Below are 12,507 nucleotides of genomic sequence, written 5' to 3'. Positions count from 1 at the left end.
TATATTATATATATATATATATATATATATATATATATATTTGTAGGAATAGCAACATGCAAGTACTACAGACAATAAATAATAACCATTAATTTCTGCAACTAGATTTTCTAAACCTTTTAAGATTCATACTAGAACAATAAATATTTCGATAAAATTCAACTCATTATTGAAGAGTATTAAAAATTTAACTTACATTCAGTACATTCATACATTCAATTTTGTCAACAAAATAACTACGCAAAATCAGAGAAACTTGTCTCTTTCAAAATTTTCTTACATACTTTCTAATAAAAGTATTATTCTCCTCTCTGCACGCAAAATTATGGGCCTTGGGCAAAGCCGTAGACGATTGTTCCGACTTTCATTTTAAGTGTTGCAGACATGAGAGTTGAGAGCCTGGTATTATAGTCAGAAATGTAGTATGTATATACGTATGCACCTTTGAAGAACAATAATTGCGAGAGACTAAAGTAAATTTATCGATTTTACTGAATTTGGTATGCAAACTTTGTCGATTTCTTTCTAATTTGGGGGGAAGATTTAATTTTAAAATAAAAAATATATGGAATATGTATTTTGGATGCCTTTTTCCCAATAAATTGACACCTTTTGGTTTCAAAGAACTACAATTCTAGTCACCAATTTACATACCAACTTATTTACATTAATCAATTATTAAAATTAGTGCGTTTCTGTGTTATTGCATGCATACACATGCAACAGTACACATATACAGACGACCCATTCTTTGATGAATTTGTTTTCAAATTTGATAGGTGTCTGTGCTTTAGATACTAAATCTGTGTATCAAATTTTATATTATCTATCATTTTACATTTTTTTAGTTATTATATTAGCTTGTAATCGAACTGCCAAACCCTCTCCAAATGGAACTCCTACAAAATGCGATAGATTACTACAAATTCGGTGTATAGTTTCAAATCCCAAATTTCATTCGTCTAGTTCTAAGCATTTTTGAGTAATTATTTTCAGATAGACATGAATCCAAAAATTTATTCCAAAGTCGTGGAGATTCATTAAAATTTCGAATTCGAATTTTTGGACTATGATAATACTATGTACACGAGAAAGTGAAAATGGAAACTTTGTAGGCGAAAATAAGAGCAGTCACTTTTAAAAGCAAGCAAATAGAGATTTTCTCCTCCTTAGGAGAATATTGGACAAATTCAGATAGGTAAGCATTTTCTTAATTTTCTTTTTTAAATAGTGAAGCTCTTTTTTGCTAAGACTATTTTTCAAATCGCCTAGTGGCCATATTCCCTCAGGTATTTTCCCATCTGACTATTAATCATCATGATTTAATAAATGCTAAATACCCAAGTTATTATCTTTGGCCGTTGTTTGCAAGAAATGCATATTCGACAACAGTTCAAGTTCGTTGAATAAATCTGGTCAGAAAAATGAAATGTGAAACTCTCATCGCATGGTGTTCATGCATTTCGTTTTCTTTCTTGCTAAACATTTAAGTTCTTTTTAAATATTTTTTATATCAAATGTTTGCTGTAAAATAAAATAAAAAAAAAGATAATCAAAAATCTGAAATTCAAAAGTAAAACTGCTTTAACGAAAAAAAAAAAAAAAAAGGATTTTTATACAAAAAAAAAAGAAAAAAGTCAATGATTTTATTTTCTTGATTATAAAAAAAAATCCTTTTTCCATTATTTAATAATTTTATAACAGCCTTAAAGTTATACAAAATTCTAATGCTTATGAAAATGGTAGGTAACATAACAAGTTTCCACTTTTTAATTGTGCATGGTTTTCATTACATCGTGACATTAGTTTTAAATTTGTAGATGACATCGTAATGTAATCAGCTTTCGTGAGATTGTAATAAAGTACTCTGACAATATCATGCTAAAATATTACACTTAACAAAAAAGTTTTGTATTCGAAAATTCTTATTTATGAATGATTGCTAAAATTAGTGTTTTCAATTAATTTTTTTTTTCAAATGTTCGCATTATTAACGCAAAAAACCTTTTCAAACCTTTATGATGCTGAATTTGCATCTTATCTGGCTTTAGGATATCTCTAAATATTCATAAAATAGATTTTTCAACACTGATAATATAAATTATGCCAGAACATTTAAATAACTTATAATCAACAAGGGTTTTTTTTTTTTTTTTTGCCTTTTGAGCATACATTACTGAGCAACATATCAACTGCATTGACATTTATTGAATTTTAAATGATAAATGTAGTTTTTAAAAAATGTACGTATTTATATACAGAATATTTATAAAAAAGGAAAAAGCAATCATTTTGTAATTTCAATTTTTATATCATGATTTGGTTATTTCTATCATTACATCTTAAACTTGTATTTGTTTATAACCTAACTAAATGATAAATGTAGACTTCGAATATGATTATTAACTTATTGAGTATGTATCATTACTCGGTTTTATCTGCTTCTAGCTTCCTATTTTTTTTATGACTAATGACTAAGGCTTCGATTTGCCTTAGGAATTTATAATAATAGGGAAAGACATTCCACATACTTCTCAATTTGAAGTTCTGCTCATTTATGCTAAAAGCAGTACAAAATAAATACATTCCAAACATATCGAATAAGAACCCAAACGATGTTTTTTACTTCATTGGCAAACGTCGATTTGTAAGAAAAGGATCGGCTCAATAATAAGCAACAAGTATACAGCATTTTGATAATAGTAATAGTAAGATTAACTGTGTAAGAATTTTATCATTCAAAATAATTATTACTTGAAGGTTAAATTTTTCTATCTGCAACCAATACTAACTCAATAATAAACGATTATAAAAAAATCTAATGATTTTACATTAAGAAAATATGAAATGTGAGTATTTGCAATCGGTGGCAATTTAAGTTGAGTATATGTCGAACAACGACGACTATCTCTATGAATATGTACAAAATATCGATTATTAGTGCCCAAAACAAAATTCTGTCCAAACGATTCAATTATTATTTTAAACATAACTGAATCACACTAAGGACTATTTAAGTAAATATACTACTAACACTATGCATAATTTCCCTGCGTGTTGTCACCTTAAATTTTCATTGATCATAAAGTACTTAACTGAACTTTGGTCTATTTTCTGTAGATACTACTCCATTGATAAAAAAAAATCTATTATTAATTGCATATATAATATTATTGGAATAATATATAATATTAACAATATAATATATTGTTAATATTACTTTACTGAATTGCAGTGCAAGATATGATCTTCGACACTTCTTCGGGGAAATTTATAATAGTATTTGTACAAATTCATGCCTTCTGCTGATGAGATTTTTATATTACCCATGTCTAAAATAAATTTATCGCCTCCAATATATGTCATTCATGTCTAAATATTTAAATGATTGTGTTCTCAACCCCTTTTGGGAATGAACCAGAGGAACATCCACTTTCAATTGAAATAATCGTCGAAACCCGTTCTTATATGATAAAATAAGTCGTAAGCAATAAAAAAAAGTATTACTCAGAAATATTTCATTTTCCTACTAAGATTCAAACTATTCTATTATTTTGACTACAAAATTTGATATTACAATATTCAATGATTATTTGCAAAAGTTTTTGTATAGCTTTTTTATATGCTAATTTTATAATCGACACAAAATTGAAGTCCTTTATTTAATGATTCTTTTAATAAAAGCTCTATACAGAAGCTTTTCCGTGACATGTTTGTTTATTTAGAAATAGACATATTTCTTTAAAACGTTAAAAAATCTCTTTGTTTTACCTCTTTTTTGTTTTTAAATGATTATTCTAATGCAATAAGATCAGTGTTGAGAAGAATAAAAGGACCATATTGAAGCGAATTGCAAATCTGAGATAAATAGTACTAAAAATCTCAAAAATAGGATCACATTTAATAGAATCCCTCTCCTTGCTTTTCAAAACTTCATTGTTCCCTTAAAAAATTCCTATCAAATAGCATTCATTTCTATGAAAAGGAGAGAATATCATCTTGAGAGAGGGGAAAAAAACAGAAAACTATCATGAACAAAGGGTCCTACCTATGGGGCGTGATTGGCAGGTGGGCTCCGCCTCCTGGGGCGTCACAGTCAGCGGCGCTTTCCGCATTGGTGGAGATGTACACAGACCTCTTACGCCGAACTCCGGGCTTCCAATAAGGGCTGCGGGAGGTGATCTGGGTTGGGCGAAAGAAAACAAGCTGGGGGCCTTTTGAAGTGCAGTCTCGTCATTATGGAAGACGGCTTCAAACGGAGCCCAGCGGTGCTACGCAGTTGGGCAGACACACAGTCGTGCGACAGTACTATGACGGGTTTCCCGTTCCACCAGCGAGCAGCAGGCACCTCTGATCCTCAGACGGATATGTTGAATCCCTTCGGCCTGGAGGGTGGAGGCCACATGGGTCATATCAAGCTGAGTCCTGGTCATCAGACAAATCCTCTACACCACCAACAGTTCACACACCAGCAGAATGGATACGGACATGTGCCCACCGCCGGCTACCCCAGGGACTATCTCCTCCGACGCGATCACATGCAGACTTTCACGGATACATTTGGGACGACCACCGGACCTCTGCATCCGGACACTTCCCATATGTTGTTCACAGGCATGGTTCCAGACCCCCATCACCACCATGCTCAGATGCGGTTGCAGCTTCCGGGTACGGACATGTACGGTAGGACGGATGGCTTTAATCACACGCATCATCACCATCATCAGATGGCCAGATCGGACCCTTTCTCGACCTCTTACCACCACCACCACCCACACCACATCGCCCCTCCAGCGGGGGCATTCTTCAGGTACATGAGAAACCCTATTAAGCATGAGATGACATGCCTATGGATTGACCCCGATCAGGGGATCCCCAAGAAGCCATGCAACAAAGTGTTCACTTCCATGCACGAAATCGTGTCTCACATAGCGGTGGAACACGTAGGCGGGCCGGAATGCACAAATCACACATGCAGCTGGCAGGACTGTCCGAGGAACGGACGACCTTTCAAAGCCAAATACAAACTCGTCAACCACATTCGTGTACACACAGGAGAAAAACCGTTCCCCTGTCCCTTTCCCGGTTGTGGGAAAGTGTTCGCTAGGAGTGAAAACCTCAAGATCCATAAAAGAACTCATACAGGTAAGTTTTTATCGTTCTTCATACAATGAATCCTTGATTTACAAATTTTGTAAACACTACTAAAATAATCATGAAATTAGAAAAATAAATTCTAATCCTAACTACTGAATTTGATTCTATATGTATAAAATATTCTTGACTTTTCAAACAATATTCAGCAAATCTCGTATATTTTCTGAATTTACTAGCTGATATTTGTTCTAGAACATATATGATCAGTACTTAAGACATTCTTTCAAAAAGATTGTATTTTTTTTGGTAATGATTTAGTTATTATTTAAATATTTTGTTTCCGTCACATGACAGATCTACTCTTCAACTGACAGTTTATGTCAGTTGAAGAGTCAGTTGACATTTACTGCGTGTAAAAAGATTTCCTTTATGCAACAAATCTGCTTTTGATGATCACTTCATCTACATTTTCTATATAACATCAGAGACCAAATCAGTGAGTAAAACCTCTCCAGGGGTTCAAAAGACAACATGGGGAGAGGAGTTGACCTCATGGTTTCCCCATGTCTGTTGCAGCTGTAGTGTTCGTTATTAGTGGAATGAATAAAAATTTATTTTTGAACGATTTAAAGATCCGGATTCGAAAACAATGTAATGTTTGTAAATATATTTGATTTCTCATATATGTATTTGCATCATTTCAAGTTAATTCGTCAATAGTTTTTTTTTGGAATAAATTATTTTAATATATTTTCGTAAAACAATGTTTTATTTTAAACACTTGTAAAACAAATTAGCAATATGTTCATAAATCATTTGAATAAATTATTTTATAAAATTATTAAAAATGTTTAATGTTGATGTCAAGAATATTTGGCGAGTTTGTTGTACTTATGCTTATATAGAAAATGCTTTGCCATCAAATCTAATAAATTGAAATGTTTTCATTGGATTGCAATGTTTATTTTCAAAAGGGACCAAAATAATGATCGTCATTAGGAAGTATTTATTTCCCCATTTATGTTTATTGTAATATTTACTTATAATTAACGACTCTTAAACATGATACCTTTGTGTATATCTGTGATTCCATTTGTATATTAATCAAATTAAATGAAAAAACTTTTTGCAGTAACCATTAGATTTAATACAATGTTAATTTTTTACACAATGATGATTTTTTGAAGTGAGTTTTATGCTTACACTTATGATTATCGCACTTGAATTAGAACTATCCAAATAGTACCATATCAGAATATATATATATATATATATATATATATAATCAATTTCAGTTCCAGCATACTTTGTAAAGAAAATCTAAAATACGAATGATTTTATCTAGAATCAATTAATAGATTGCCTGTAAAGCTCTTTTCCTTAGACAAAATGTTTGTAAAGCTTTTATCTTCAATAAAAATTTTATTGAATCCGCCGTAAGTCAAAAATAAATAATACAGATTCTGAAATTGGCATCCTGATTAAGAAACAGAAGTAAATTATTCGTATATAAGCGATTCTTTTGAACAGCAAATTCATTTTCAAAAAAATTCCATATTGGCCATGCTTGCTTAAATTGATTTAGTTTGAGAATTTAAAAAAAAATCCTTTTTGCTTTGAAGTCAGGTATTTTATTTTCAAAATATTGGAATTAACATTGTTTAGAATTGAATTTGACACATATTATAATTGACATTGAAAGAAGATCTAACTTTTTCAGTAAAGTTTTATATTTTTTAAAAACATGTTAAAGTAGTGCATATAAGATTTTATTATACATAAAATACAATACATTTATTACAACATATGGCATGAATTTAAAAGAATATTTTTTGCTATTAAATGATCAGAATAATTCTGAACGATCACTTAATTATTTCCCCTTATAACCAACATTTCATAAAAGCAATTTTCAACGCATATTGGCAGTTTTAAGCACATTTAAATACACTTCAGGAAAAATTATTCAAGAAAAAAATTTTTTTATATGTATGTAGTTATGAACCAAACTGGTTTTAAATAAAGAATTAACTAAAGAGAGTCGATCGTTGAAATGGGTTTTTTTTTTTTTTTTGTATATAAGTGGAACTATAAGTCACAACTTACCACCTTGTAAAACAGATAACAAATCCAGCAATTGAGTTTCGAGTTTGTGATAAGGAGCATTTAAAATAACCCCTGGCACTTGTCAATGAAGATTGATTAGAGCCTTTGCTGCATCTTTCCAGATGTTTAGTTAAAAGACGAATATTTCATCCAATTACTAACGGCTAAATCTTAATTAAATAGAAACATCTATTTGATAATGATGATAGATGACTAATAACGATCGTTAACGAAGGAAGTAATCGAAAAGACTCATGTTTCATCCAATTACTAACGGCTGTGTTCATTTTAAGGCAGAATCGTGGAATTTCAGTGATCGCTGAATGGCAGTGATTTATAGAATCGCTGAATAGCAGTGATTTATAATAATCTTAATTAAACTAAAACATATTAGATAATGATAATAGATCGCTAATAAGAACTGTTAATTAAGGAAGAAAATCATCATCTTAACTGTATTTTTGAAAATCGGGGATTGTTTTGATTTCGAAAGATTAAATTTCTATATTCTCGTTTTAATTAAATCCTTAAAAATATCTTTTGATATGGTTCTTAAAATAGAACCCAAATCCCAAACTAAGTCAGGAATGTAATTTTTGGATCTTAAAAACACCTGTCTTTTCGATTTTTTTAATGTTAATTATCAAAATTATGTGAAAAAAAGTTTTATTAAAATATTCAATCAGAAAATTCTTTATCAATTCAATTAAATGAACTGCTTTTGGATTATCATTTATTAATGCTTCAATTATGCATATGATTTTTCAAATGTTCACTTTGAGAATTTATTATTATTTTACTTAAAATGTGGTCAGTAAAAATACGTCGAACTGCTAAATAATTTTAAATGACAAAATGCAGATCAATCTGCGGTTTATGTAATTAGTCGTAAGTTTCCAAAATTACTTTGAAAATACAGCTAACCTGAAGTTCAAATTTTCAAGAGATACTTCACTCTTTGCGGTTTTGCTTTCTTTATGGAATTCGATGGTATGATTTTTTGAATCTTGTAATATAAGCACTAAGAAACACATGAGAAGTTTTTTAATAATATTTAATTTTAAATATTAAAATATCTCTTGTGTTTATATGTTCTTGTTAATTTTCTATAAGGGCTACGAAAAACTTAGATTTATAAGCTAATATGCAATAATTCGATGTACGTTTGACGAATGGACACAACGATTAAGATGTTAAACATTTAAATATCAGCGAATGATTGTGTCTTTTTAAAAGCTTATAGGTACAATATAAATCTTACAAATGCAATTAGATGAATTTTATTTCATTTTATTTTGGAACATTTAAGTTATTATTTTCAATCACGATATTTAAATCATCGAAGATTTATACAGTAATTTATTGCTAGATACCTAATTAATCATGAACATATAACTGGAAACTATACTTACTTTTGTTGAATAAAGTATGTGGTAATATAAAAATAATTTTTATTTCCCAATTATTGTATTTATCGTGATTCTTTTACTTGAAATTAGGCGTTAACTCAAATATCAGAATATGAAGATCACTATATCAAAAACTTTCAGATTATGTTTATAAGATTTATACTTTAAAAGAAACGTACAAACGGAAAAAAGTTGGAACTTTACAGCAGAAGTTACAAAATCCGGATTGTTTGAAAAAAAAAGTTGTAGTGAAAGGGGAGATATTCTGCGAGACTGAATCCAGAAATCGGAAACTTCATATGAAGTGAAGAAGTATAAGTCATTATGGCTAAGTTCAAAGCACATGCGCCTAAAGGAAGGATGTATTTGAACCCCTAAACATTTTTTCAATGTTCAGTGATTTTGAAGTAATTTCGATGAAGTAACTGAAATAGTTTGCAATATCTTCAAATATATAGACAATTATTTTTGAAGAAAGACACTGTTATAAAGAAGGAAAAAAAAAAAAAATAGCTTATTAAAATTGTGCGTTCGTCCATTTAAAGAGACTATTTTCTCATATTGGTTACCAGTTCCTTTAGGTAGAAATTAAAGAAAAAAAAAATTTATTTTTTATTCTCGAATTCAAATCAGCTCATTAGGTATGAAAAAAAATGTTTGATATTTTGTATTCTGTATCAATCTTTCTTTCTTGGCGCAGTATGATGAAATATGGGTTTTTGCGCCATAAAAATAAACAATTTCTTTTTCTTATGTATCTTCACACATGATGAAAAAACATAAAATTGTAGTTTTTGTTCAATTTGAAGCAAAATTTGATGTTTTGTTTCCTTTCAGCTGTTATCACTTTGAAATTACAAGGAATACAATTAGTGATTACAATTGCTTTCTGTGCTATTTTTCTAGTTCTAAATAATAATACCCTTGATTTGACAAACCCAGTTTTGGCATCATTTTGTTGTTCAAACTAAGTAACTTTCAGACAATAACAAAAATAAAAGACCCGTATAACCTTATATTAAAACTGTTTTAATAAATTGTAGATAAAATTGTTTACTCACCGAGGATAGACCGAATAGCATAAAGAAGGCTATGAGTCTTTGGTTAAAATATCTTTTAACTGCAGTCATATCATTGTAACGTAAGTTGCAAGGACAGGATCTTTATTAAAATTGTGCTTATGATAAAGCTCCAATCTAGGGGAATATCTATATACGGTAATTCTTTTGGTGTTCTTAAAGAATGATCATTTTCAAAAATATTAAGTAAAGGCGCCAATGTAAAAAATTTAAGTGATTACATTGTATGAATTATCTAGCTGCCATGGTTAAGTGCATACATACGATACAGCTTTTGGCGTATTTCATAAAGTTCATATAACATAATGCATCCGTTTCAGCTTTATACTGCCACACGTAAATTAGTTGAATTTATTTGACGTTCTTTCGCATGTAAAATTTTTAATTTAAGAACTAACTTCTTATAAATTATTGTATAATACAATTTATCATTTTATTACATCATATTACTTCATTAATTAGCTGTAGTCATGTGTAATCGTGTGTAGATGAAGAATATATTAGTTCATTTTTTCAGTTATGTTAAGCATCGTTAACTATTTTAAACCAATAAAAATTATATTGGTTCTTTCCAAAATATCTGAAAAAAAAAAAAATAGGTTGAGTAGAGGAATTGGGAAGTGTCTTTTTGTTACCGCATTTCAAAATCATCCATGTTAAAATTTGAAAGAATCAATAACAATGGTAGGAAGAAATTTTATATAATTAAAAAGGTAAAATATTTTTTAAAGGGTATTAAAATATTTCTTGCAGGATAAACCTTACTCCCTCAGTTTCTGTAAAAAAATGTCAAAATTTCTATTAATTTCTAATTGATTTATTTAATTAACTCTTGATCTTTGAAAAATGGCCGGTATTCTTTTGTCCGAAAGAAAACAAAATATGCAACGTTTGGTTCAAATTAGTCCAATCGTTTTGGCAAAGATGTTGAGTATACATATTAGCCACAGTGACTTTTATAAAGATAATTTGATGCTATTTCTCCATTTTTTTAAAATTCTTTATTTGACACTAAAATAATCACGATTAACTATGGTATATTCAAAATCTCAGAAAAACCTACTTATTAAACGCTTCCAAATGTATAAATAAATGAAAAAAATTCCATGATACTAAATTGATCACATCAAACATAAACATCATTTTCATGAGAGCAAATATAACAGATTAAACAGAGATATAATAGCTAATTTAATTACTTTAACTTGGAAAATTTCTCTATTATTCACCAAAATATGCTATTTCTCTCAATAGAGTTCTTCAGTTACATTAGAAGCTCTAAGAGAAGCTTATTTTCCTGTTGTAAGCGTACCTTAAGTTTTTCATACTGCAAAATAAAGATCTTTCTGACCGTCCTCTACCAATCAAAATTCTGTTTCTGTGTTTATAAAATATAAATCAATTTGATTTGAGCATTTTAAATTCTATTAAAAATCGTCTCGCTATATTTAAAAAAAATGTTGGAAAGCTATCAAAATTGAACCAAAGCAAATAAGCTGTTTTCTATTTAACTAACTACTCTCATCGTTTTTAACATTATTTCTCTTTTATTCTATGTTATATTATTTCCAAAATCCTTTATTTTCATATTATATGACTCTGAAATATTTTTCCAAAATATTTCAGCAGTTAACTGTTAGGTAACCAAGCGATATTGAAATACTTTAAAATGATTATTTCCTAGATCAAATATTTTTTTAATAATGATTTTTTTTCCCCAAACGATATACAATATTATCTTATAAAATATGCATCTTTCTCTTGATTTTGCATGATTTTTAACAAAATTTCTATTCTAAAGAATCTGAAACCTGTCTTTTAATGTAACGGAAAAGAAGTATAATAGGAAGTATGTCAAAACTATATTTCTCGTTATTTCTAAAATTTTTAGTTTCCAGATTCAAATAACATATGTTATCAATGTACGTTGTAAAAGAGGTTTAAAAAAATCTTAGGCTTCATAAATGAATACGGGTTTTCGGAAGTTTTTTTTAATTATTATTATTTAATATCTAGTGAATAACACTGCATCTGCTGACACTATATTGTATTAATATAAAAGCATTGCAGTAAATTGCTGAAAGTCAGGTCTTCCGTTTTTCGAAAAATTTGAAAGTCGACTCGTACAACTGCACCGAAACATCGCGGTCTTACAATATTATAGATATGATTCGTCTACCTTTATATTCTTTTTTCAGAGATTTATTCTTAATAAAATACAGGTGTGCACATTAGAGATGCATTAATATTGTCTCGGCACACATGCATAAACGCAGTATCTTTAACAATGAAAAAAATTGCTGTGATATACACTTAAAATTAATTATAAGAATTAATTTAAATTAAAAAACAAACTGTATGAAAAAAATTGGCATTAGTAAAAAGTTAATTTTTCAAATGCTAAGGTGACTGAAAAGTGATAATTGCGCGATAATTAAATTTAAGTAAAGGGGAAATTATTCGGAAGTTATTATAATTGAAAGAACTTCAATATTCGGTATACTTTTTAACTAAGAAACTAATTAAATTTTTTAGAACCTTTACTTAATGTGCACTTATTATACAAAAAGTAATGGCGTGCAAAATTTGATAGTTGTTGCTCCCACAGTTTGCCTTGTAGAGAGTTTTGAATGACTTTAACATCATGCAATTAGCAGAATTTTCAGCCCATAAACATTATTATATTAATGTAAGCAGTAAAGCTCATACAATTTTTATGAAAAGTTGTTTTGAATACTGATAAATAACTAATGAAATAAAAAGAAAAAAAATTTTTAATGGTCTTTGCTATGATGAACAAGTTTGGATTATTAAAC

At 29.1% G+C, this 12,507-nt stretch overlaps 1 protein-coding gene across 1 annotated transcript in view; it reads left to right on the top strand.

Moving 5' to 3' along the window:
* Positions 1 to 4,228: 4,228 nt before the first annotated feature.
* Positions 4,229 to 12,507, top strand: part of LOC129966539 (zinc finger protein ZIC 4-like) — a 43,679-nt gene continuing 35,400 nt past the window's right edge. The window contains exon 1 of the mRNA XM_056080978.1: positions 4,229 to 5,145. Within this exon, the coding sequence (XP_055936953.1) occupies positions 4,239 to 5,145 (907 nt within the window). The 5' untranslated portion in view covers positions 4,229 to 4,238. The remainder of the gene's footprint in view (positions 5,146 to 12,507) is intronic.

The sequence above is a fragment of the Argiope bruennichi genome, chromosome 4, assembly GCF_947563725.1.
Source record: "Argiope bruennichi chromosome 4, qqArgBrue1.1, whole genome shotgun sequence".
NCBI lineage: Eukaryota > Metazoa > Arthropoda > Arachnida > Araneae > Araneidae > Argiope > Argiope bruennichi.
Note: the sequence above shows the minus strand (reverse complement) of the source record. Positions and strands in the feature narration are given on the sequence as shown.